Source organism: Electrophorus electricus, chromosome 8 (genome assembly GCF_041902795.1).
Source record: "Electrophorus electricus isolate QZ-2024a chromosome 8, ASM4190279v1, whole genome shotgun sequence".
Lineage (NCBI taxonomy): Eukaryota > Metazoa > Chordata > Actinopteri > Gymnotiformes > Gymnotidae > Electrophorus > Electrophorus electricus.
In genome coordinates, this window is record NC_137504.1 from 28,387,501 (window position 1) to 28,415,000 (window position 27,500).

The 27,500-nt window shown below is 44.6% G+C and overlaps 1 protein-coding gene across 1 annotated transcript in view; it reads right to left on the reverse strand.

The window, feature by feature from the left end:
• Positions 1–27,500, reverse strand: part of si:dkey-34e4.1 (carboxyl-terminal PDZ ligand of neuronal nitric oxide synthase protein) — a 55,580-nt gene that overhangs the window by 14,787 nt on the left and 13,293 nt on the right. The window contains exons 3-9 of the mRNA XM_027004263.3: positions 14,883–14,975; positions 14,645–14,703; positions 12,447–12,555; positions 11,958–12,111; positions 11,529–11,671; positions 2,273–2,419; positions 1,615–1,780 (exon numbers count right to left, since the gene is read on the reverse strand). Coding sequence (XP_026860064.2) covers positions 1,615–1,780; positions 2,273–2,419; positions 11,529–11,671; positions 11,958–12,111; positions 12,447–12,555; positions 14,645–14,703; positions 14,883–14,975 — 871 coding nt within the window. The remainder of the gene's footprint in view (positions 1–1,614; positions 1,781–2,272; positions 2,420–11,528; positions 11,672–11,957; positions 12,112–12,446; positions 12,556–14,644; positions 14,704–14,882; positions 14,976–27,500) is intronic.

The window sequence follows — 27,500 nt, forward strand, 5'->3', positions numbered from 1 at the left end:
GTTTTCCATGGATCAGTTTCAGTATGAATCCACTACAGAACGGGGAAAATGGAGCGATCCAAATGTGGTTTTGACTGTGACACGCACCAGTGCCAGACTAGCCAGGGACAGTGTTTTATAAACTGCCGACCTTGTTTTCTTGTGCAACAGTGTTGCGTAAACAGAGAACATGACTGAGGAAAAACATCCAAAGGGGATCATAACCCGTCAACAAAAGGGGTCAGCGGAGGACGTCGTTGTGATGGACAGATGGTGCACAGTCAAACAAAAAAACTGCGAGAAGACATCCTGTCTGCAGGAGCCCCACAGAATCTTTTGAATACCTAGTGGAAAATGTGCATGTCTTAGAGCATAGACCTGCCACAATAGGGAACCAAGGAAATGTCTCTCACCAGGACCTTCTACGAGACTTTTAAACAGAAGATGCAGCTTTTAGTTTAGAAATTAACACAGAGAAGTGTGTATGATATTTGTAGAGTCCTTATGAATGACACCTTCAGAATCTGGCCCAAGTACCTACTGACATTAATGGCATTCGCTGGTTTCTCTCAGTGGAAAATGGATTTTGATCATAAATACATTGATGATGACTGGCAGGAAGCAATTATTTCAAAGAAACTTTATATACGTGCAATAACCTACGAGAATACCAGTATAAAACACATCATAAATTATACTTCATAATTCCTTCTGTCCAAAGCGAAATGAATGATACAAGGTTCAGTAAAGATTAAGGGTCTTTTTTCCAGAATGTGCTCAGCAAATACACTGCCATGAGAGGGAGACAGTTCTAGTCATGTGCAAATTCACTGCTTCTTGAAAGAATGTGTTTTTAAGGGATGGGTGACAGTTACAAACAGCCCAGGGCCAATACAGGAGTCCTACCATTAACAGAGAGATTAACAGCCAGTCTGGGTGAAACCATGCTGGGTTTGAAATGCTGTTGTTTCTTCGGATTGTAGTAGCTCTGAAGGACCAATGAATCGTTACGGGACTGAATGAGTGTTTTTGGCAAATTAGCACCTCACCACCCTTGATTGTCTCTCTGTCTGTCTATCCATTTATGATGCATTTATTTTTGTCTTCTCACCTGTGTCTCTGACGAAGATGTTAATGCTTGAGTTTAATGTGCTGTCTCTACATTATGTCCTGGGTGACTGGTCTTTGGAGTGGGCTGCCAGATGCCTGCTGATTCTTTACTGTCTCTTTACTGTTTATCTGATGTATGATAATTATGAAACACCCTGTTTGTTTTTGTTTGCATATTGTTCTTGTTTCATCCTGTTTCTTGTTCCTAAAAATAAATACAAGATAGTAAAATGTGTGTGTGTGTGTGCGCGTGTGCATATTTGTGTGCGTGCGCACATGTGTGTGTGTGTGTGTGCATGTGCATATGTGTGTGCATGTGCATATGTGTGTGTGTGCGTGTGTATATGTGTGTGCATGTGCATATGTGTGTGTTTGTGTGCGTGCATGTGTGTGCGTGCGTGTGTGTGTGTGCGCATGTGGGCGTGTGTGCGGGCATGTGTGTGTGTGTGTGCGTGTGTGTGTGTGTGTGTGTGTGCGGGCGTGTGTGCAGGCATGTGTGCGGGCGTGTGTCTGTCCTCTTCTTACAGTGTGCGGTGCTGTTGACTCTTGCCTCCAGCTCCCCGACGTGTTTCACGAGCAGCGCGACGTGCTGCAGCAGGTCTCGGTTCTGCAGCAGCAGCTGGTGAGACCGGGCCTGGGCCTCCATTCGAGCCGCGGTCTCTGCTGCCAGCTGATCCTGCAGGAGCTGCACCTGCGGCAGGGACACGATCACCTCCTTTACACAGACCAGTGATTTGATCCTCTTAAAATGGATTCTTATGATTTGATTCTCTTAAAATGGACTGCAGGAAATACACTTTTTCAATCAGAACAAAAAAACCCCACTTTTTATTGCATCCTAGTGGGTCATGACATTTGCATCTTTGTGTGTGTGTGTAATTGTGTGTGTAGAAAGCCCAGTTTCTGAATGTCTGGCAGGAGTGATTTCCGGTGCGCTCAAGACGGCGCAGACGCGCTGAGCGAGAAGATGGCTGAAGCGAAGTGGTGCACTGTGCCGAGGCTTCACTGAGCAGTCCTTCATTTTCGCTACCTGTTCCCAACGGCAGCGCACAACCGCCACGCTCTTGGATTTTAGAAAAGCAGCTCAGTGCAAAGTGAAAAAGAGCAGAAATGGAAGCAAGCAGTGTATATAATAAAACGCGCGTGGGAGAGAGAGAGGTGCACGGGGCCGCGTGTGCCATACCTGCGCCACGGCGACTTGGGCCTGCTGTTGTTGCTGGAGTAACTGTTGCTGGAGTAACTGCAGGTGGTGGTGAGCAGCCAATGGCGTGAGAGACGGAGAGCAGGGGCTTCTGGGAGATAGAGTGGGGAGAGAGACACTCTCCGAGTCCTACAACAGGCGGGGAATGGGAAGAGATGGTGGATCGATTGCTGTTACCAGCGGGTGGAATCAAGGTACATCACAGACCAGACTGCTGCTGCACATCTGAACACTTCCCAGAAAATGGGAAAAGTATCCCCGGAGCTGCAATGAGAGCATGATCCCTTAATTTGTTAAATAAATCAATCAATCGATCAAGCAAGCATGCAGTAATTTGCAGCCAAACTTAGTTTCATCGCCAGTGTTTCTACACTCCTTCTACATATCCCAGTGTTCCCCAGACACTGATTTGCTCAGCCATTGGCCCTCCTCCACTAACACACAGGCAGTAGAACCATATGTGAGTAGCCTCACCATGCATACGTCATATCCAAGCAATCAACGCGCCGAGGAAGCACAGTAGAAAAGATGCAAGCAGAACCAATCCCAAGATCACGAATTACTAACAGCTCTGGGCAAATTTGTCCAAAAGTGCATTCAAGTTAACTGATAAGTTAGTCTTATCTTAACACATTGCTGTATCCTGGCTTGAGATAGCTGTAACATTAGTAATGAATAGAGATATGAAAGAGAAGACCTCGTCAACAGCAATGTATAATTTGTTAAAAATTATATTACATTATTATTATAGTAAATTAATGAAATTAACTCCCCTCCCCTGCAGTTCCCATCACAGACTAAATCTAATCCAGAAAATTCTGGAAACACTGTATCCAGGTCCCATGAGAGTAATCGTGCTTCAACCATAACAAGTGGAGGTGTATTCACACGTTGGACAGCGTTTCTAACAAAACAAGAAACTAAACTAAACTCTCTAACAAAACTAAAGTTTGGTTTATTTAGAAGAAACTAGCAAAAGAAAAGGCTAGAGATCCAGCAAACCCCACGTTGACCAGACGGTGTGGTGTCTATGAAGGCGCACACAGCTGATGCCATGTTCCATGTTTGTCAGCATTCTGTTCACACACATGAACACAGATGAGTTTGTCTCAGCTTGTCGAGTTGGGCAGTCCGCTGAAGAGATAAGTCTGGAAACATGAAAACCTGCTAAGGAGGCACCGCCATCGCAGGGGCTGGAACTGGTTCCACCTTCATCCCAGACTATGGGGATGGGACATCACCAACGCAGGGGCTGGGTGGTGAATCCCAGCGCAAGCGCCCCTAAAGAGGTATATGGGAGTGGCCATGATGGAAAGCGCAGTTGTGTGCAGAATGACACATGGAAAATGCTCTTCTTGCAGCCTTTTGCTTTGTGTTTTCAGCCATGCAGTCATATTGTAGTGGAATGCAACATTTGGATGTTTTTATTTCCGAGACAGGGGCGATCATTTACTCTGACCACTGAAAGCTCCAAGCCTAACCAGCCATCTTGCTTTGCCACTTACCGGAAGTCGACAGCTAAATAGCAGTTCCACATAGCTCACCTTGTACAGCCCAAAACCCATGGCACCAGTAACGTCAAGGTCATGGGTTTGCCCCGCAGAGCACATGTACTGTCATACTGACTAATACATCAGTTAGTCTGGATACGTGTTTGTAAGAACTGCTGAAGAGGCAAACTGCTTGAGGAATAAGTGTTCCTACTTATGAATGGTCTGCCAGTGAATATGTTGCCATGATAGATGCCACTGAAAAGCTCCATACATGAGATGAGTCATTTGAAACAGGAAATGCTTTGTTAAATATTTGCTAGTCACAGTAAGAGGTAAGGGATCCAAACTCTCGCCCAACTAGAATAAACTGAACAGGTTGTGCTGCGCCTTCACATCACTGACATGATAAACAAGTTCTGGGTGTAGATAAACATTCGGTGTAGGACTGAGGTGGCAGTTTCCCGTTATTGTAGTTTCCCAGCCTTGCTCAGCTGGCCAAGGGCTTGAGAATATAGTGATGAGTTGAGTCTGGTGCTGGGGGAATACTGAGGCTTGCAGAGCACAGGGACCACGGAGATGGCACAGGGATCACAGGAATGGCACAGGAACCATGGAGCTGGCACAGGGATCACGGGGATGGCACAGGGACCACGGGGATGGCACAGGGACCACGGGGATGGCACAGGAACCATGGAGCTGGGACAGGGATCACGGGGATGGCACAGGGACCACGGGGATGGCACAGGAACCATGGAGCTGGGACAGGGATCACGGGGATGGCACAGGGATCACGGGGATGGTACAGGGACCACGGGGATGGCACAGGGATCATGGGGATGGCACAGGGATCATGGGGATGGCACAGGGATCATGGGGATGGCACAGGGATCATGGGGATGGCACAGGGACCCAATGAGGAACTACAAGGAACAACAGATTTGCACATGAATGAAGGAACAGCCATGAAGCTTTGTGTGTGAAGACATAACCAAGTGTTATGTTAACCACCTGTGATGACCCCTAGAACACATGAACAGTTTTTATGTCTAAAAAGAATAGGAAAAGATCTGATAATCTGATAAGACACCAAACTAGGATGTGTGGATTTTTACAGCAGTAAAAGTAAATTTAAAAAGTGGCTTACCAAAGTGATAACAGAACTAGGCCACATTGATTGTCTGTCACAGTACGGCCCCTCCCCCCGTCAAATGTCTCCGTGTAGAGGTGTGTGTTTGTCTGTATTGCCACGCCCTCTCGTGTCGTTCACCTGATGCTTGTTGTGTGTAATTGTCACGCGTGTATATACGTCTCGTGTCTTATCGTTGAGTTGTCGGTGTTTGAAGTCATAGCCTGCGTGCTACATCCTGTTAAGTGTCGAAATAAACGTCTGTGTCAACGTGCCTCGTTTAAGCATCCTGCTTAAACCCTGCAAACATCACATTGTCATTAAATGTTTGCGAGAACTAACGTAAGAATTGCAGTATGCATAGTTCTTGTGTAAAATGCTTTTGTTGGGCACTGTCTGTTTATTGTACAGTGTGGAACTGTTTAGACAACCATTTCACTGTGACTTATATTGTGTATGACTATGTATGTGACAAATAAACCAAACTTGATACCAAACTTGAAACTTGACTTATATGCCACATTAAGGTCTTGAAGAAATTTTTTATTGTCATTTTACTAAATACTTGTACAAGGAAGAGTTCTAGTTGACTTAAAAGCCACATGACATAATTTGATGCTGCTGTTATTTTTTGACAGAGCACAATAATATTGTATATTATATTTTTGAACATTTTGATTTGCCACTTTGTTTGAACAGTTCATGTAAGGCCCAAGGCAGTGAATGTACTTCCATCTTTAAACTGTTACAGCGCTAAACAGTCACAGATAAAGCAGCATTTGAAACAGGTGAAGAGCAAGCACAAGATGCAGAATAACAGAATAATATAAGTAGAAACCATCATGGAAAAATTGTCAACAGTTTCCATGCCACTGTAAAAACAAACAGCCATATAAGGACATCAAACAGCCAGGATCCTTTAAAACTCCTACTTCTGAGAAAGCGTATTAGTTTCTCTTCATGCTATTTAAACATGAGATTTCTCTCCCACGCACCTTTAAAGAGTTCATTAAAATCTCTCTCTCTCTCTCTCTCTCTCTCTCTCTCTCTCTCTCTCTCTCTCTCTCTCTCTCTCTCTCTCTCTCTCTCTCTCTCTCTCTCTCTCTCTCTCTCTCTCTCTCTCTCTCTCTCTCTCTCTCTCTCTCTCTCTCTCTCTCTCTCACACACACACACCAGGAGAAACTCATTTTCTCTGCTCAAGGATGAGGCTATAATAACTCACTGGGGACCGGCACATCACCTGCGTTTTTTCTCGCTTGTGTCTTGTAGTATAGGCTCGAGAAGCTAAATACCACATATCAAAACAATGCTCAAACACCCATCAGTCCATCACTGCTGGCCATGTGCTAGTGCAGACAACACGTGTTTACAAATCTGGGAAAAACTTGCTAATCATTCCGGAAGCAAAACCAGCACGACTACAGCTTAGCTCACCCACCCAGTGCAATTCAGGCTGTCCCATTTCAGCCCTCCCTTCTATTCCTCAGACTGGGCCTGTAATGAGGAACGAGCACAAACAGTTTTATGTTTCAGAGTTTATTCAAAACCTTGAAGCCTCTTAACAGCAAAGCAGTGCACTATTCAAAACAACAGACTTTCTCGTTTAAATCCACGCGAACTTAATAATGGACATTCAACATGTTTTAAAACAGTATAAATTCTTCAGGCCAGGATATCCTAGTGTTCAAGAGTTAGAGATGCTTTATTAACCACATCTCTCTACTTTCCCAAAGTGGGACCACTTACCCTGATGACTGTCTGCACTGTGACCTACGTTCTTGTGTGCTGAGGGATGATAGAAGAATGAAAGCATCAGTGTCCCAAAGATTACTGGTCTCACTGTGATTCATGATGAAAACGCCGGTCTCGTTGTGACTAATGATGAAAACGCCGGTCTCGCTGTGATTAATGATGAAAACACCGGTCTTGTTGTGACTAATGATGAAAACGCCGGTCTTGTTGTGACTAATGATGAAAACGCCGGTCTCACTGTGATTAATGATGAAAACACCAGTCTCGCTGTGACTAATGATGAAAACGCCGGTCTCGCTGTGATTAATGATGAAAACGCCGGTCTTGTTGTGACTAATGATGAAAACGCCGGTCTCGCTGTGACTAATGATGAAAACGCCGGTCTCGCTGTGATTAATGATGAAAACGCCGGTCTCGCTGTGACTAATGATGAAAACGCCGGTCTCGCTGTGATTAATGATGAAAACGCCGGTCTCGCTGTGATTAATGATGAAAACGCCGGTCTCGCTGTGATTAATGATGAAAACGCTGGTCTCGCTGTGACTAATGATGAAAACGCCGGTCTCGCTGTGATTAATGATGAAAACACCGGTCTCGCTGTGATTAATGATGAAAACACCGGTCTTGTTGTGACTAATGATGAAAACGCCGGTCTCGCTGTGATTAATGATGAAAACGCCGGTCTCGCTGTGATTAATGATGAAAACGCCGGTCTCGCTGTGATTAATGATGAAAACACCGGTCTCGTTGTGACTAATGATGAAAACGCCGGTCTCGCTGTGATTAATGATGAAAACACCGGTCTTGTTGTGACTAATGATGAAAACACCGGTCTCGTTGTGACTAATGATGAAAACACCGGTCTCACTGTGATTAATGATGAAAACACCAGTCTCGTTGTGACTAATGATGAAAACACCGGTCTCGCTGTGATTAATGATGAAAACGCCGGTCTCGCTGTGATTACTGCCCAGTGTCTTCCCACCTGTCCCAGCCCCTGTGACAGCAAACTTGGCCTCACCTCACCCAGTAACAAAGAGGCACACCAAAATAAAAAGAGGTATTCTAGTCGAAGCCATATAGCCCATTTAGCCCTGGCTCTTTCATGAGACTGGCATGTGAACTGCATCCTGATAAGACATTACCCACATGCACTTACAAGCGTCTCTGGGTAGTCACTTTAATGTCTTATTGCCATCTGGCATATAATATGCAAATCAGCTCATATGCATATACACAACAATCAACTGCTTATACATTTACTGTTTTCTGAATTTTCCTGCTATGCAAAAGAAGATTTCTGCATCAAATTTGAAATTTTGCATGGCATCATGCATTTCTTCAGACTTAGAGGAAGTCACCAGCTCTATCAGTTGATGTTAATGAGAAAACAACTGGCTAGACTAAATAATACAACAGTGACCCACAGCTGTAGCAAATGGCACTACAGTCCACAGATAACATTAGGCATGAGAATAGCCAATAAGCATTTAGTTTCACCCAGGGACCAATCAGGTACAGCCTCTGTGATTAGCCTTCTTGCAGTCATGGATCACATGCAATATGATGTGCTCTCAATGTGTAGAGATGTACACATTTACACTACCATGCATCTCAGAGCATCTCCTAAACTGGTCTGAGTGAACCTGTTTTAAACACATATTCTCACATTTACGGACATTAGCTGACACTTTTATCCAAAGCAACTTGTACAATAGTAGCAACTTGAACCAGCAACCTTCCAATTACAAGGCAAACACCTTAACCACTGAGCTACCACTGCCCCACAACGGTAATATTAGCCCCCAGTGAGCAAGCCAAGGGCCAACATCCTCCTTTGGCCGACAACGTTCACCACAATAATAACATTTTTAAGAGAAAAATAAATAAAAAATGCTATTAATATCTAGTTTCTAGAACTTTCTAGAGGTCCTAGTCTTGTCCTGATGGTGCGCATGTGTCCGAGACCCATCCCACAAGAGAACCTCCATCAAGGGCAATGGAGAAGTAGTTGGGTGGGGTGGAGGTGTGGTGGGATACAGCAGGGGGCATCAGGGGGTGGTGGGAGTAGCCACGGCAGCTGAGACGGGTGGAGGCTCAGTAACTATCTGGATAGTTATCCTGATACTCAAGATGCATGAAGTGACCAGGTGTCAATGGATACTGAGAATACTGATACTGAGCAGGTGTTCCATTACGAAGTCACGTGTATAAGGCGTCTTGCATATAAGAATTTAACATCGTAATGCAACACATTCTCAATTCGATAGCCAGCTCTGAGAAAAAGAGTTTTGATTTGCTAAAATGTATGAGTCAAAGTTCAAGGTCTTAGTACATGAACTACAACTGACAAAACCACTGGTCCCAGCCTGTGTCTCCAGTTCAAATGATCGAGAACCGCCACTGGGTAGAGGAACATCATGCTGTATTTAGGCACATGATATTTTCTTACTTTCAATAATGCAATCTAGAAACTTTAACAAAAAAGCACCAAACACTAAAGCCCATTTTAAACTAGACTCATCAGATCCTAATACTGTCACAAAAATTAATCCTATCTCAGGGTGAAAGTGTAACCTTTACAAACCACAGACACTCATCTCCTCTTTCATTTGCAACAGCTGACTGTGTCCACTAGAGGGAGCTGAAAGATTACTAAATCAGTTCCCTCCAGTTTAAAGCAACTCAAATGATAAAGCAGAGATGAAGTATGAGAAGTGTTGTCAGTCAAACAGACCAGCATTAAAGACAGACATTGTAAGATGAACAAAATGGGTGATGTCAGAACAGCATATTTCCAATGAGCCATGACTCAGTTGCTCTGAATGATGTGTGTGTGTGTGTGTGTGTGGGATTAACATTAAGCTTTCTCCGGCCCTTTCCTGCCTTTTGGCATGTCTAGTCTTCCCTCCACATTCTGTCTACAGAACTGCCCTACACAAGTCCCTGTTTAGCAAGCGGTGGCATCACAGCCAAACCCTCCTTTCCTCTCACTCGCTCTCTCTCTGACACCCCCCTTACTATCTGGTTTCTTTCTCTGTGACCCCCCCCCCCCCATATCTCTCTGGAGTGGCAGCTCCCAGCCCAGTCCAGCACTGCATGGCTTGCCTCCAAAAGCCCGCAGAACATTCCGGGCTCCAGGATCAGGTAGCCTGGCTCCACAGCCAGCAATGTTCGGCTTCTTCCGTGACGTGTTGCTCTAGTCCATTCCTGTCCGGGGGACAACGAGAAGCCTCAACAAGGGCTTGTTCCCGCACCATGATGGTCTCGTCTGGCGGAGGTGCGTGTGATCCACTAGAAGGGGCTCTTTCCCTGCTGTGAGGTCATGTGGAAACCCTACAGCTCACACATGACTGCCACCAGCAGGACCACTAGGTCACCTGTCAGAACTGGTGGTGTGTGTGTGTGTGTTTTGGGGTTATTAGTTGCATGTCAGATGCAAACCACGATGTTATGCTGCAGATGTCATGCGAGTGATAGGCAGTACCCAGAAGTGGCTGCGATCCGGAAGCTGCCCCTGGGCCCGGGTCACCCGTGCTGGTTTCGAGGCTCAAGGGCCTTATTTCAGGACTGCTGGGTCCGTTCTGTTTTCTCCTTCTGCCGGGACCTGCCTCCCACTCCTGTTCATGGGGCGCCAGGTGCAGGCTGTCCGTCTTTGACGCGACCTTCATCCTGATTGGTTGCCTCAACTTGTCCCAGCATTTAAGACCAGCATGCATAGGACTGGAGAGGGAGCTTTTATCTCTTGCTTTGTTGTATTTCGTTTTGGCTTTAGACCTTAAGAATTTGTTACTGTGATTTCCATTTGTGACTGTATTGTTTCAACCATGCCTTTGTATTACATTTATAATTACTGACCCCTGGTTGGATCTGGTTGGCGTTGCATATATCTTTTGTCTAGTCATAGTTGTGAAATAAGGAGTTGATGCCATTTCTTCTGCTTCCTGGGGTTTTGTTCTGTTTATATGTTTAGGCAGTCAGAGTAGGTTATTCTGTTATCTGCTTGTTTTTAGTTCTAGTTATTGTTTATTTTAGCCACACAAACTCCTGAAGCTCACAACCTCTACAAATAAATCAGTCCATAATTTAACCTGCCCATTTTCACAGTCTTTCCTTGCTGTAAACTGTTTCCAAGGCCAGGCCACAACAGGACAGCTGCAAGAGTTCGCTGCCATGGGCCGTAGAGCCCGAACACCACTGTTGAGCCAGCGGTTGCCTCTCAGGAGAGGAGCATGCTCAACTGCTTCGCTCTGCTCGAGCAGGTCTGGAAGCCTGGCTGTCTGTGGCAAGGTCAGGAAAAGAAGCCTCCAGCTGCACGGAGCTCCCGTAGCGCACGAGCGCCTGCGCAAATCTTGGTGGGAGTCCACGACGCTCCAAACTCCCATGGCTCCAAGGAAACTGCGAGCACAAGCCCAGTTCAACTGAAGTCAGACCCGAAGTTCATAAATGTCACTCCATTGTGAGGCAAAGCAGCGTGCTTGTTTATATGCTTAAGGGAAAGAAAGCTTCATGGACAGAGAAAGGTAGCCTGAGGGGGGAAAAGCTACCACTGAAGCAAAGGGTTATGCGATATAGCAGCCTTGTCTTTAACTTGGCTGGTATGAAGTGTAACTGACAAGATTTTTGGGTACAATGTCATGGAACTTGTCACCATATATCTCTTAACCCTGGTAATTAAAACATACAGGATTTGGCAGATGCTCTTAGCCACAGCATGCGTGCTTGCTGGGAATCGAACCCATGAACTTGGTGTTGTCAGCACCACCCGCCGTAACTGCTCAGCTACAGGTGCCAAACACGCACTCGCTCCTGCGCCAGTGCACAACCTATACATAACCTGTAATAAATGATTAATAGGTACCCTCACCTGGGTGTGCGCTGGCTTGACCATGCTGAGTTGTGACAGGCTCTGAAGGATGGCATTCATGGCCTGCTCACACACACTAGCTGAGCGTGACCCCGCCCCCTTATCTGTGACATCATCCTGCCCAGCTCCAGGCAGCTGGCAGCCTATGAGGAGCAGTAAAGCATGAGGACTAATTTGATCTACAGAAGAACCAAGGCATGAAAAACACCTATTGGAAGATCAATGAACATGATTTATTTGCACGTTTGTACTTCTGACAAAGGTTATAAAACCTCGTCGCACTTAGCCGTGCAAAAAGAAAACTCGTGCTAAAAATACTTTTTGCATTTGTATCAAAGTATGGCCAGACACAGTGGCCCCGATGCGGTAAAAGGGCACAGGCAAGCGGCGGGACGAGGCGGGACGAGGCGGGACATGCTCCATGCTCACCTTCACTAGCATCCTCCTGGTCTGACTCTTGGTTCACGCGGGCCACGGGTCCCTCGTGCTTGCCCTCGGCGCTCCGCCCGGCGTGTTGCAGGCTCGACTTGTGGCACACCTCGAAGGCCTGGCCCACTGTCCGCACTATACGCATGGCCTGGCTCTGAAAACACATCGGCACGCTCATTTGCCGCACCAGGCTACGGTCCGGCCCCGCAGTGCTACCGACCGCTACAAGCCTGGGCTCGCATCGCTGCGGCCGCTGCAGACATAACAGCTATGCGAATGCAGCTCTGTGAATGAACGCTCATAACTTAATAGAGAGAGGAAGAATGCAAAGGAGAGAGAGGAAGATGCACTGAAATGTAAAACAAAACAAAACAACGGATGATTCAGATGGACGGTGGAAACAAAAGGGAACGCAACCGGTCCCGAGGTATTAGAGTCGGAAAGTCAGAGATGAGCCGACATCTTTGGGAGTTTAGGAAGCCAATCTACCTTCTTTTTGGACTTGAAGACGTTGCATCTGAAGGTGTTGCTGGATCCATCTCTGGCAATGTAGCTGAAAATCTTCAGATCCTGAGAGTCATGGGACACATAAAAGATCCTGTAGAGCAAGAGAGGGAGCGCGAAAAGATAGGGGTGCCGTGAGCAAGCAAGAATGTGAAGACTGTTTTGTGCCAAAGGCATTATGGGTCTTTGAAAATATTTGTTCAAAGATCAAAACGTGCTCATTTAATAATACACATAGATTTTTTGCAAGTGCCAGCTAAACCTCTTAGCTGTGTTTTTAAATGAACAAATGGTAAGAGCATAAAAGTACAATAACTACATTCAGGCTCTCTGCCTGCCTGGTTCCTGCACTCTAAGGCCATTTTTACGTACAAATACCCCAGAAAGCATAGTGGCTACATTGATCCTTGGTATTTCAAGTAGCATATCCCCATTTGGCAGAGGACTGACGATTGAAATGCTCTCTTCAGCACACTAATAGGCCCATAAATGTCTACACATTACTCTCTGTCTTCCTGCTCAATGCAATTACTTTCTGTTCAGGCTTCAAGCGAGCATACTAAAGATGGTGCATTGCGGCTAGATGTCCACTTATTGTACAGAACCATAGATTCACTGTATATTTGTATCCTATAAGTAAAATATGGAGTCCCTCAAGGCTGTGTGCTTGGACCGCTCCTTTTCACACTATACATATTACTAAATATGCCAGTAGTTTCCACTGCTATGCTGATGACACACAATTGTATATATCAGATAATTCAAACAACCAACTTCCATTTAACAGGACTGAGGACTGACAAAAATACATAAAAGCGTGGATTTCAACTAACATCCTCTTACTAAGCTCAGACAAAACTTGGAACAACAGCAAAAAACCTTGGTATCACAATCAGTCCTGACCTGTTTGATGTGCATATTGATAAAATTACTAAGATATTGGTACTATTGCTAAGCCTTCTTTCATCTTCAAAATATTGCAATATGCACATCTGTACATGATGCCGGGCCCACATTTATTATGTCAACATTGGACTGCTGTAATACCCTGCTAGCTGGATGTTCTAGTACAAATCGAAACCAGCTTTCAGTTAGTGCAGAACGTCGCATCTAGGGTGCTTACGAGAACGAGAGAGGGAGAATTATGGTAAACTGAGACGTTGGTGCTGTCATTCCGCTGCTCTTTCAGAGTGTTAATGTTGGATCAGAGGGCTTCTCAGCTCTCAGGGAGCCCTCATAGCTGTACTGCCTTCTGAATCTCCCTTTTTGATGTTATGCTAAGATGTTATAGCTCGTCCTGCTAGAGTCTCTGACGCACTCTATTAATCATATATAACTGTCCAGTGCATTCCAAGCAGTGCTAACCATCTCAGTGGTTTTGCTTCTCTGCCTGCCGTGTCTCTTCTGACGCTGATACAAGCTCCACCCTGAAGGAGAGTTCCTGCTTGTCTGTCCTCCACACCTGTCGGACCACCATGGACCCTCCAGCTGTACCTATCTGAGTCAACTGCATGTTCCACCTACTCTCCTGAAGAGATCAAAAACTGCTCATGGGTGCCATGGAGTTTAGTTATTTACTATGTGCACCTAGAATAGAACTACTGAATAATCTGATTATCTCTATCAAATATTTGTTAGTCATTTCTTAAGGCTATTTTTAAAGGCCTGGACCTGGATTCTCTGTATATATGATTTCTGTAAAGCCAATTTGTAACAATATGTAGTATAAAAAATGTTATGAATCAAAATTTGAAATGAATTATAGATTTCATAGTGGTATTCCATATATGAAAATACCAAATCCTTACAATTAATATACCACAAACATATATTACCTTTAATGACTTATTCATAATTCAACCTGATATTCATTTAGCTGTTTTTGACACTGACTTGCATCTCAGTCTGATGTCTTTCTCATGTTTGTTTGGTACACCTACATCCCCCCCAGCAATTTTAGGTGCATTGAAAAAGCCCCAACACTGAGATGTACATGCGCTCAACACCTAGATGAAAAACAAAATATATATTTGTTAACAAAGACATTTTAGTGGCGCTTCACATTTGCTTGTCTTTAGAATCATGGGTAAGGCAGCAATGTCGGCTTTGGACAAGTATAGCCTTCTAACATTAGACTGATGCATAACTAATAGAGAGCTGAAGTTGAACAGGAAGTGACTCACCTGTAGATGGGGTCCTGCATCACCAGCATTTTACTTTCATCCCATGTCCACTCTTTCCTCTGTGAACAAAACATTTTTGGTCCTTCAATTGCAATATGTCAGCAATGACCTCATACACTGTTACCGAGAAACGAGCCAAGGCTGTCATCATGGGTTAGGGTTAGGGCGCTGGGATCCATTGCTTCTTTATTTTACAGTAGGCCCATGAAAAGGTAGGTCAAAAGGTCAAATGTCACACCTTCTGCTTCTTGCGCAGGATCACTTTCATGCCGTCCACCGAGACCACGATGCTGACCTTCTTCTTCTTAACACTCTTGGCCTTGAACTCATACTACAGGACAAAATAGGATAGTGGAACAAGGCAATTAAATAAAAAACATAATCAATAAATAAATTACGTTTTTCACTTTATCAATATGGAAAAGCCCTCCGACTCTTAACTGCCTAAATTTCCTACTTGTTGGAGGACAGACTGTACCACCGTAGAAGTCACTGAGATTTAGCTAACGCTGTAGTTTCTCTGTTGTGTCGCGGCCAAAAAGTGGCCCAGTTCTGGGTGGAAACTCCAGGTTTTAGTGACAATCTAAAATCCAGAGCAGCATATAATCGTTCTAAACGGATTGGACTGGGTCGAAGTGGACTGGGTCGGTTCAGATCGGCCGAACGACAGTGAACATAATCAGACGGTTTATGCAACTTCATCAGCAACAAAATGTTTTAGAGCTATTTCACAGCACTGTGGTAAATGCAGGTAATGACTGTGTCAGCTATATTACAGAATGATCTATTACAGCCTCTCCACTGAGCTGGGCCCCAGGAACTTAGTGTTTTATCACGCTAGACTAAACAGATGCAGGTGGGACTGAGGCTTGTCATTTCTTACAAATCTCAGTGGATCGATGTCCAGTGAGCACGGCAGATCCAAGTGTTTCGGGATCTTGAAGTGCCGTTGGCATCTGGGATTCAGTTTAAGTACGGTCATAGCCTAGCTCCAATTACCATCCCTACAAATGTCATACAGATGCTTTGGATATTATCTGGGACAAGTTTAAATTGATGCCACGCAATATGAAGAAACCAGTAGGGAAGTGAAATGATCATTTTGCTAGCACACATCAATCTTGCACTCATTTTTGGCTTTACATGGGTGAGTGTGATGAGTTTATTGCTCACACCTGTGCATAAGTTACCACTGTATACTCTCTCTCTCTCTCTCTCTCTCTCTCTCTCTCTCTCTCTCTCTCTCTCTCTCTCTCTCTCTCTCTCTCTCTCTCTCTCTCTCTCTCTCTCTCTCCTAACTCACTTAGCCGAACAATTAGTGCTGTTTAACAAAATCACAGGTCTGTATTACACCTAGTTCATGTGGATCAACTCCAGTCATTTAAGCAGTTATTCATAAATGGTGTTCAGACACTGCAAGGCTTTGCGTGGGATCTTGAGCATTTCAGTGAGCAGACCTCAGCGTTTCCAGGATCTCAGTGTCCCCGCACACCTATATGAAAGATTTCACCCTGTGATGTCTGGGCATAAGAGTCTCTGTACAGCCACCAAATTCATCCTGCAGATGAATCTTTTGCTACTGGAATACTAAGGGCATTCATCACTGAAGTCAATGCCCTGGCCTGAACTGAGCTGCTCTCTCTCGTTTGGAAGCGCACAGCACTGATTTGGTGCACAATGCTGGTCTGTCTTTTATAAGCTGTGAGAGAGGGGGAGACAGAGAGAGAGAGAGAGAGAGAGAGAATGTGTGTGAGAGAGAGAGAGAGACCGTGTGTGTGTGTGTGAGAGAGAGAGAGAATGTGTGTGAGAGAGAGAGACCGTGTGTGTGTGTGAGAGAGAGAGAGAGAGAATGTGTGTGAGAGAGAGAGAGAGAGAGAGAGAATGTGTGTGAGAGAGAGAGAGAGAGAGAGAGAATGTGTGTGAGAGAGAGAGAGACCGTGTGTGTGTGTGAGAGAGAGAGAGAGAGAATGTGTGTGAGAGAGAGAGAGAGAGAGAATGTGTGTGAGAGAGAGAGAGACCGTGTGTGTGTGTGAGAGAGAGAGAGAGAGAGAGAGAGAGAATGTGTGTGAGAGAGAGAGAGAGAGAGACCGTGTGTGTGTGTGAGAGAGAGAGAGAGAGAATGTGTGTGAGAGAGAGAGAGACCGTGTGTGTGTGAGAGAGAGAGAGAGAGAGAGCGTGTGTGTGTGAGAGAGAGAGAGAGCGTGTGTGTGTGAGAGAGAGAGAGAGAGAGAGAGAGAGCGTGTGAGAGAGAGAGAGAGCGTGTGTGAGAGAGAGAGAGAGAGGGAATGTGTGTGAGAGAGAGAGACCGTGTGTGTGTGAGAGAGAGAGAGAGAGACCGTGTGTGTGTGTGAGAGAGAGAGAGAGAGAGAGAGACCGTGTGGGTGTGTGAGAGAGAGAGAGAGAGAGAGCGTGTGTCTGTGTGTGTGAGAGAGAGAGAGAGAGAGAGAGAGAGAGAGGCAGAGTTAATAGCATACAAGGTATATGCAAGCTTGTGTGTGTGTGTATGTGGGTGTGTGTGTGTGTGTGTGTGTGGCTTGTGTTACCAAGTCAGTGTAGTTTCAGAAATGTCATTCAAGCATTTCAGTTACTGTCATTACCGCACTGCATTTAAAATAATTCTTCCCTTCCTTCCTTCAGTGTTTTCATTTTCCTCCCTTCACCATTTCACCAAAACAGTCTTTTCTCTAAAGTTTGTTTGGTTTCTCTAAAACTTAACATGGACTTTATATATACATTCAACATAACGTTTTATGTGAAAATCCTTTTTTATATATTCCGCATATTATTCACTTGGCTACACAGAGGAAAGGCAAACTAAAGGTCAGGCACACCTGGGATCCAGCAAAAGACATGTGACCGTAATTAGGGATAATCCCATGTGTCCACATGATGCCGGGACGTTCATCTCCCGCACCGGTAATCCAGAAACCGCAGGCTTGAGTTTTTTTACCCTTATATGATCCTGTAAATATGCTTCTTCTACGATCTCTCTTAACCCAGCGTGCTGCAGCGTCCAACCTTGGCCAGAGTGAAACGCTGCGCGCGGAGCTTTGCGAATGAGGCCACCAATCCTTTTATCCTTTTTTTAAACCGCAAGGTCCTTTGTATTCTAGACCCTGCCCCGGTCTGGGGAAACAGCACCTACTGCAAACACTCCATCCTTAAGGACTCCAGCACACAGGAGGACTGCTACTAGACAGTGACTATTCATGCTATTGCTGTTACACTCTTATGCTGCTAGTTGCGATGGTTTACACGGCAAATGCATTATGCAATTATTGCTTACTGTTCATGTGCAATCTGCACTGTCGGTTCACATACAACTGCACACCAACTTACTTTTTCTCTGACTTGTATAGTTACAGTATTTCTTGCACGTACTGCACTGAGCTTGTCTAGCTGCACTAGGTCTAGGCTTGTAAATAACGCTTTCATTTGGTTTTCTGTACTTGTACCATGTCTAGTGATGTGCACATGGCCCCTTGTTTTGTCTCGTATGTTGCACCTACCTGTACATGGATGGAATACTAACACTGTTGATGACACAATGCATTAGTTTGCATTATAATATGGGAAAGAGCTGCTATTAAGGGGACCCTTATCACATATGCGCTCACGAAAAAGACGTGCAGACACACACAAATACACGTGCCCATCAGTCTTTAAAGTTTATGTTGAATGAGGTGATTAAGTTATTAAGTTGCTATGGCAACTTTTTTTTCTGCAAAAACAAAATGTAAATGTTTTTTTTTTATTACTATTATTTTACAAACACTACTTTTTGTTTTGTTTTTTTGTTTTTTCAACTGAAAAGAAAAATCATTTGTTTCGGGTTATCAAGGTTAAGGTTAGCCTTAACTTTAGGGCGAGGTAGTCACATGTACGCACTAAGTGGCATGTTTAAGCCCTACATCCTGACAAGGTCTAAACGCAAAGGTGTGTGTGAGGATACACTGTCTTTTGCAACATGATCTCTTGCTGCTGAATTTATGAGCCAGTCTAGTGTGCGGAAGCATAAAGAATTCTGATAATGAATAATGCTTGTTTGTACATTTTATCTGAAACGGATACAGACTAAACCACTGCCACCTGGAACTACTGCAAAAACAAAGCAATTGATAACACTGGCCTGATATGTTTTTAAGAAAGCAGCTGGCTTTAAAGTTGAAGCTGGCTGGAATTCTTGAGGCCACAATAAGAACCACCATGGGAAGATGGAAGAAGAAGACTGGTCTCCTTAACATCTACCATGATGGAGCTTTGCGCACAGAACGTCTGCTTTTAAAAAGTTTCCACTATGCTGAACCTTTCCTTGTGCAAGTTAATGTTTTGCCCAGGATGTTGTGTTCCAGATCTGCACAGAAAACATTAGTTTCACTTTTTAAAAGACGAGTCAGTACAGCAGCATGGTGCAATAGGTCCTGATGGTGAGGCTACAGACCGGCAAGGCAAAGCGTCAAAGCCACGGTGCAATTTGCCTTTCCTGGGTACTCCAATACGCAACAGTTCCAGTCAGGCAGAAGCCCCGCCCATTGTTCTGTGTCCAGCCAATGATCTGAAATATTGTGCCTACCTGATCTGGTATATTTTGTTAAATATATATTTGTGAAAAAACTCAAAGAGACAGCATTATATATACATTTTAAATAGCTGTCTACTGTATCTCACTGGGGTATTTAATGCATAATAGGTTCAGCTCTTTTTTTTTGGTCAGCTGGATTACTTCTGTGTTAGCCAGCGTGACCAGTGTGTGGAGCGTTCATCTTTTCTTTGTGTTGATCCGCCTGTGTTTACAAGCAGTTTAGTTCGGCACAAGCACGTCAGGTGCACGACTGAAATAAAACAGTGACAACAGCGAACCCATCGATGTTTCTCTGGTACAGCGCACACTCGGCGCAGAATAAGTGCTCCAGGACTTCGCTTCCTCTCCCTGTGGGAGTAGAACTGGAGATGTGAGAGAGGATAAGGGTAGCAGGTCGTTTCCCACGCCACCCACGTGGGGTAAAGGTACATGTTTATTCCTTGTGCCTAAATGGCCAAAGCCAATGCCCACCGTGTTGGGCCACTCGGTCCGCGGCCATAGTCGGGCCCGTTCGTTCATGCCCGCTAAGGGATTAGCGTTCCAACATGACGTCCTTCACATGACGTGCCACGACTTTGTGTCCAAACCACATCCGAAAAGGGTATGTGCAGGTGGAAGCGGAGTTCTGGCAGGGTGACGCTCATTCCCAAGGGTCGCTCGGATGTCGTGACTCACTGCTGGGAAGGGCAGCGGCCAGGAATGAAGCCATGGTGAAGGTTAACAAAGGGCACGTTTGTTCTCCAACGGAGAACGTCAGGTTGGCAGGATCACTACGGCTATCCTTTGCCACGGGGGAGAGAAAGACGTCACGTGGCCTCCAAGGCAAAAACTGTGTCCTGCTGATTAGATACCACAAGAACACTGTGTTGACATTAATGAAGACAATTTGATGGATTCTTTTTCTGATTTTATAGTAATTATTCTTATTTATAAGGCTTCTGCAAATGCTTTATTTAAAGAGATCTAGGATCCAAGAGGAGAATGTTTATGACAAACATTAAAATTTCAGTGTAATGTTCATTGTAATCATTTCTATTTAATAGGATGTATCAGCTCCTATCTGGAATAGGGAAACGACAGACACTATCCAAATCTTCTCATGCTTCAGTGACTCATTTACTAGAAGTAATTTGGGTTTATTAAGGATGCAGTTCAGGTATGTATGTTCTCAGCGAAAACAGCAGGGACAACCCCAACTGTCAGTGTTATTTTGCACACACAAAACATGAATCTATGGCAAAAACACTCGATTAAAAAGGTGAAAAGTTTATAGCTTGCTCTTTTTAACAGGTCCACCAGTGCAAACACATGGAAATAAGTAAGGTTAATGAACTTTTTTATAAACATGCATAAAAGTATTCATTTTCTGTATGTAAAATAAATGGTCACACACACACACACACAGAGTGACCCTCTATGTACTCAGAAAGGTCAATACACACTGATAGCATTTCCCGGGACAGCTTCCACAAATAAACAAGAAGCAAGTCAAGGCATGAGAGGCTACAGCTAAAGCTGCAGTGTTATAAAGAACCAGAACCTCAGAACCAGACAGAAGCAGAACTTCACCATTAGACATTTTTCACACCACTCTTTTACATCAAGTTACATTAAGATGCATTATGTGTAACAAACTGGGATGGACAGAGAAACTTGTTTTTACCAAAACGAGACCACAAAGCCCAGCTCTTACAACAGCCCAAAGTGTTGGTAACGATGGACAGAAAAGCTGGACAGACTTCTTCATTAAAGAAGCTGATAATCTCCCCCTTGTGTCTCTCTGTCTCCGTCTCTCTCTCTCTGTGTCTGTCTCTTTGTCTCTCTCTCTGTCTTTCATTCCTGCATCTCTCTCTTTCTCTCTATCTCTCTCTCTCGTTTAGCTTTTAAGTTCATTTTAACCAAACATATTGGTGTATGTGTTTGCATGCCTGTTGGCCTCTCCTGCACACTCACACACAAATAGTCAAGGAAAAAACACTAGATGATAAACACCACCAACATGGTTTACATTTACCTTATCCAAAGCTTGTGCACACTGAATGTTCGACATTCCGTGTCTCTTAAGGGGTGTGTCAGGGAGTCCGTTTTATTAACACAGAGGGGACTCTGTGGGAGTTCCTGGGCCCCTCATGAAAAAAAAAAAATTTGACTTTTAAATGAGCAGTGCCCTACAAAGTCAGTGTGACCCTACACCATCACTCCGGAAAGGAGCGCCTGGAAAGAAGGCTGGAAGTTTCTCTTTCAGAAAAGTTCTGTCGCTTTGCTTCTCTGTTTCATGCATTGGTTAGCTGCAAACTTTACACCAAAGCTCAATACAAATTGCAGGAAAACAGGAGGGAGCAAAGTGAAGACCTTTGCCGTCAGGGCAACAAACCCCTCTTATCTCTAACAGCCGGTGAAGGGATGCCACGCTGGCTACTCTGTGATGTGTTAGTTCCACCATATCACCAGGCCCACAAGATCAACAACAATGAGGTTTTTTTTTTAACAGATGCCTGGTGTTCTTCCGTTTACCTGTGTCCGTGCACATGCACTGGCACTGGGAAACATTGACATATAAAGCAGCTGCTATACTCCCTTTTTCTCCTTCAGGGTTTCATTTTCAGACAGTGGGAACATGAGGGATAAGTGCTGTTTATGCTGGTGGTTTCTATGACGATGACCTTGAACCAGTATGGGACACACAGTGTGTATTAGGTGCCCGTCTGCCCGAGTGGGATTTCTGCTCAACTTCAATAAAAATAGAGGCTGACACATGCCCTTCCAACAGTGCACCTTGGGGTGTGTGCATGTGTGCGTGTGTCCGTATGTGTGTGTGTGTGTGTGAGAGAGAGAGAGAGAGAGAGAGAGCACCTTTGCTGTTGAACCTCTGCCCTGGCATTGCTAAACCGCAGCTTTACACACAAAACGGCAGAACAAAAATTTCTACTTAAGCATCATTGTCACACATGCGTTGCAACTAACAAAAAGTGTCTCGTGGGCACCTTCATCTCCACAGAATCCGGTGGCTCATATCAGAAATGTTCAAATTGGCTTTCAAAGCATCACGGTTATGGCGCTAGACGTTTACTGCAATCTTTCTCGCTAACAGTCATCATCGGCTTGGGAAAGCAAGGTCACGGGTAAAACCGTGGTCACAGTTAAAACCGAGGTCATAGGTAAAATCGTGGTCACAGGTAAAACCGTGGTCACAGGTAAAACCTAGGTCACAGGTAAAACCGAGGTCACAGTTAAAACCGAGGTCATAGGTAAAATCGTGGTCACAGGTAAAACCGTGGTCACAGGTAAAACCTAGGTCACAGTTAAAACCGAGGTCACAGTTAAAACCGAGGTCATAGGTCAAACCGTGGTCACAGGTAAAACCGTGGTCACAGTTAAAACCGAGGTCATAGGTAAAACCGTGGTCACAGGTAAAACCTAGGTCACAGTTAAAACCGAGGTCACAGGTAAAACCGTGGTCACAGTTAAAACCTAGGTCACAGGTAAAACCGTGGTCACAGGTAAAACCGAGGTCACAGTTAAAACCGAGGTCATAGGTAAAACCGAGGTCACAGGTAAAACCGAGGTCACAGGTAAAGTAGGTAACTGCCATTTGCTTCTCTGAGCTATTTAACATCATGCCTATTTAGTTGCAAAATGGCTGGCTGTAAAATGTTTTTCTCTCTCAGTGATGTGGATATCACTTACTGTCAAAGACAGCAATTTCTTTTAGCAACATTAGTGTGGGAGTGGGCGAGGCCGGCTGGTCTGTGCTGGTCACCCTACGAGTCCCAGCGCCACGCCTGTCTCACACGGATATCTCTGTGATGTAGTCGCTTTTTGCAGCCGCACTCCATGGTGTCCGCTTACTCTTCATCCCAAGCACTTTTGTGCCGCTCTCTCCACAATAGCACGCGGTGCTCTTCTTTTACCTCGGTTTCTTTTCTTCTTCTCTCTCTCTCTCTCTCTCTCTCTCTCTCTCTCTCTCTCTCTCTCTCTACCAAACTCAACTCTTTTGGAACGAAACCTTTTCGGATGCCACCATTTCAAATCCCAGACCTCCGTCCAAAACATGCACTGCAGTTAACCCGCGAACTCATTAACATTCAGTGAGTCCAGCTGAAGTCAGTCATTAAACGGAAGCGTCTTACCTTCTCAGAAGGGCTCTTTTCCACAGAGGAAAGAAAAAGTCAAATGCATGGTGGACATGCCAGATCCAAGCACACAGCGTTAAGACAGCCTGTTACTAGCAGAGTGTCGACAGTTTTATGTGTGCTATAAAACATGCGGAAATTATACCTCTACCCTGAAATAACAACAAATGCAATTCTTAAATGTGACCTAGATGAGATCTAAAGCAAATCAAGTGATTGTTGTTGTAAAGCATTTCTCACTAGTAGTTCAAACACCATGATGTCGCCCGTGTACATGAGCCTTTATCTTATACACTCTCTTCACTTGACAGGGATGCTGAAGGTTAAATCAGGACGAGGCTGACCGAGCTGCTGGTGGTCTGGCGTGGACAGGACCTCCCTGAGGTGCAGGGCAACCACAAACACTGACCTTAGCGCTCCGGCATGGCCCACGGCTTGAGCGTTGTGTGTTTTCCAGTTCTCTGTGTGTGTCTGCATTTGTGTTGGCTGTGCTTCCAGTTTGTGCACTACACTGAGTACATCCTCTTTGTTTCTGTGTAGCACAACTCTAAACAGATCACACAGGAGACTTGCACCTGCTCGTGAAAGTTTATTGTCCCTGTAGTTCATTCGTCCCTTTATCTATAAATGTTTTAATATAGTGACCTCCTATATTAATACCTTTAACTGCCCATTTTAGAATATTAGTGCATCTAACATCTTTGAGGTTCACTTGGTTGATTCTATGACCTTAAAATATGCTGCTGAAAATAATAAATGCTGAGTTAGAATCAAAACTTAACGGCTTGTTTATAGTTCAAGGTCAGACTGCCACAGAATGCACACAAACCATTCACTGAATTAATTATGATACCATACTAAAACGGCCAGTGGGTTTAGACTTATTTTTCTTTTAAACACCAAGTGACCTGAAAACAAATTAAAAATGTATCCCTGGAGAAACTAGCACTCATAATGCAGGCTGTTATGCTTGACTAAATTGCTGGTTTCAAAAATCAAAACAAGGGGTGAGTAATATGAAATAAAACTTACATTACATATTTTACTGAGTTTAATTGTCATTCTTAATGAAAAAAAGACAGAAAGCATTAAAGTCTGGTATTCTCCCAAAACATAAGACTAAAGTAACGTGCTGTTCTGGCTGGTTTTGGCCGGTGTAACAGATTAAGGGATCTTGACAGCTTGATCACAGGGACTTTTATGATTCTGTCCAGTTTAAACTAAAGTGGTGGGTTCATTATCTGTTCTGTTAATATACTGAGCTACCTAAACCTCAGATGGAAATTTTCCACCATTGTACTTGAGCATTAAAACCCCATGAAACATCTCTTATATGAAGAGACCTGTTGTTATTTGTTAATTGCATGTTAACAGTTTGTTAATGATTTGCTATTTCATTTGTTGAAACTTCAGAGCTTGCTGCTCTTGACTTTTCCAAGCCATTTAGGTTGGGGGTTGAAGCAGTAGGAGATGGAGCAGTGTTTTAGGTTGGTGGTTGAGGTAGTGGGAGATGGAGCAGTGTTTTAGGTTGGAGGCTGAAGCATTAGGAGAAGGAGCAGTGTTTCAGGTTGGCAGTTGAAGCAGTAGGAGATGGAGCAGTGTTTTAGGTTGGAGGCTGAAGCAGTGGGAGATGGAGCAGTGTTTTAGGTTGGAGGCTGAAGCAGTGGGAGCTGGAGTAGTGTTTTAGGTTGGAGGCTGAAGCATTAGGAGAAGGAGCAGTGTTTCAGGTTGGCAGTTGAAGCAGTAGGAGATGGAGCAGTGTTTTAGGTTGGAGGCTGAAGCAGTGGGAGATGGAGCAGTGTTTTAGGTTGGTGGTTGAGGTAGTGGGAGATGGAGCAGTGTTTTAGGTTGGAGGCTGAAGCATTAGGAGAAGGAGCAGTGTTTCAGGTTGGCAGTTGAAGCAATAGGAGTTGGAGCAGTGTTTTAGGTTGGCGGCTAAAGCAGTAGGAGAAGGAGCAGTGTTTTAGGTTGGCGGTTGAAGCAGTAGGAGATGGAGCAGTGTTTTAGGTTGGCGGTTGAAGCAGTAGGAGATGGAACAGTGTTTTAGGTTGGCGGTTGAAGCAGTAGGAGATGGAGCAGTGTTTTAGGTTGGCGGTTGAAGCAGTAGGAGATGGAGCAGTGTTTTAGGTTGGCGGTTGAAGCAGTAGGAGATGGAGTATTGTTTTAGATTGGAGGCTGAAGCAGTGGGAGATGGTGTATTGTTTTAGGTTGGAGGCTGAAGCAGTGGGAGATGGAGTAGTGTTTTAGGTTGGAGGCTGCAGGAGTGGGAGATGGAGTAGTGTTTTAGGTTGGAGGCTGAAGCATTAGGAGATGGAGCAGTGTTTTAGGTTGGCGGTTGAAGCAGTAGGAGATGGAGCAGTGTTTTAGGTTGGCGGTTGAAGCAGTAGGAGATGGAGCAGTGTTTTAGGTTGGCGGTTGAAGCAGTAGGAGATGGAGCAGTGTTTTAAGTTGGCGGTTGAAGCAGTAGGAGATGGAGCAGTGTTTTAGGTTGGTGGTTGAAGCAGTGGGAAATGGAGCAGTGTTTTAGGTTGGAGGCTGAAGCAGTGGGAAATGGAGTAGTGCTTTAGGTTGGAGGCTGAAGCAGTAGGAGATGGAGCAGTGTTTTAGGTTGGCGGTTGAAGCAGTAGGAGATGGAGCAGTGTTTTAGGTTGGTGGTTGAAGTAGTGGGAAATGGAGCAGTGTTTTAGGTTGGAGGCTGAAGCAGTAGGAGATGGAGCAGTGTTTTAGGTTGGCGGTTGAAGCAGTAGGAGATGGAGCAGTGTTTTAGGTTGGTGGTTGAAGCAGTAGGAGATGGAGCAGTGTTTTAGGTTGGTGGTTGAAGTAGTGGGAAATGGAGCAGTGTTTTAGGTTGGAGGCTGAAGCAGTGGGAAATGGAGAAGTGCTTTAGGTTGGAGGCTGAAGCAGTAGGAGATGGAGCAGTGTTTTAGGTTGGTGGTTGAAGTAGTGGGAAATGGAGCAGTGTTTTAGGTTGGAGGCTGAAGCAGTGGGAGATGGAGTAGTGCTTTAGGTTGGAGGCTGAAGCAGTGGGAAATGGAGTAGTGCTTTAGGTTGGAGGCTGAAGCAGTAGGAGATGGAGCAGTGTTTTAGGTTGGAGGTTGAAGTAGTGGGATATGGAGTAGTGTTTTAGGTTGGCGGTTGAAGCAGTGGGAGATGGAGCAGTGTTTTAGGTTGGTGGTTGAAGCAGTAGGAGATGGAGCAGTGTTGGAGGAGGAGGAGGACTATGGAATTAAGCATCCAATGTGTTGTTTTTTCTTGGACGTTTAATCAACATTTCAATTTCACCACAGAAAAAGAAGCCCTGATTTGTTTTTATGGCCCTTCAGGTTTTGTTGCAGTGTACATGGGTTTACGTCCCGTACCTCTTACAGTGTACACAGATCACCAACCTCTAACCTTTTTGGATCAGATACAATCACAACCAGTATCTTGTCTGCACTATTATGACTTTGTTAAGATGTTAAAAAGAGAATGTTGTAGCTGACACGCTTTTACATAGGTAACAAAATGGAAATAATTATTTTATTTGTGCATGTGCTTAATATTATTATTATTATTATTATTATTATTGAGTTTCTTGTAAACATGTTATGTGAAATTGAGCGTGAAAGTTTCTTCTTTTGTTTTTGTAGTGTTTTCTCCTTTCCCATAGGCTGCCTGCGGGCCAATAGGAGGCTTGGAGGTCCTGGTCTTTTCCTGTCCTATAGGTTTGAGCTTCTCCAGTCTTCAATGGAATTTCAATGCAACTAACTCGCTTTCTCTCTATGGCGAGTGCTGCTGCTTACTACCAGATTCTTGGTCGTTACTGTAATGTCAGTGTGTTCCCACACACAGGATTAGCAGGCTTACATAAGTATGCCCTCAGCAGGATGTGGAGGCCCTTAAGACCAGTAAATGAGAAGGATGGTTGCTTGCGGGTAGACACTGTGTGTGTGTGTGTGTGTGTGTGTGAGTATGTGTGTGTGTGTGTGTGTGTGTGTGTGTGTGTGTGTGAGTGTGAGTGTGTGTGTGTGTGTGTGTGTGTGTGTGTGTGTGTGTGTGTGTGTGAGTGTGTGTGTGTGTGTGTGTGTGTGTGTGTGAGTGTGTGTGTGTGTGTGAGTGTGTGTGTGTGTGTGTGTGTGTGTGTGTGTGTGTGTGTGTGTGT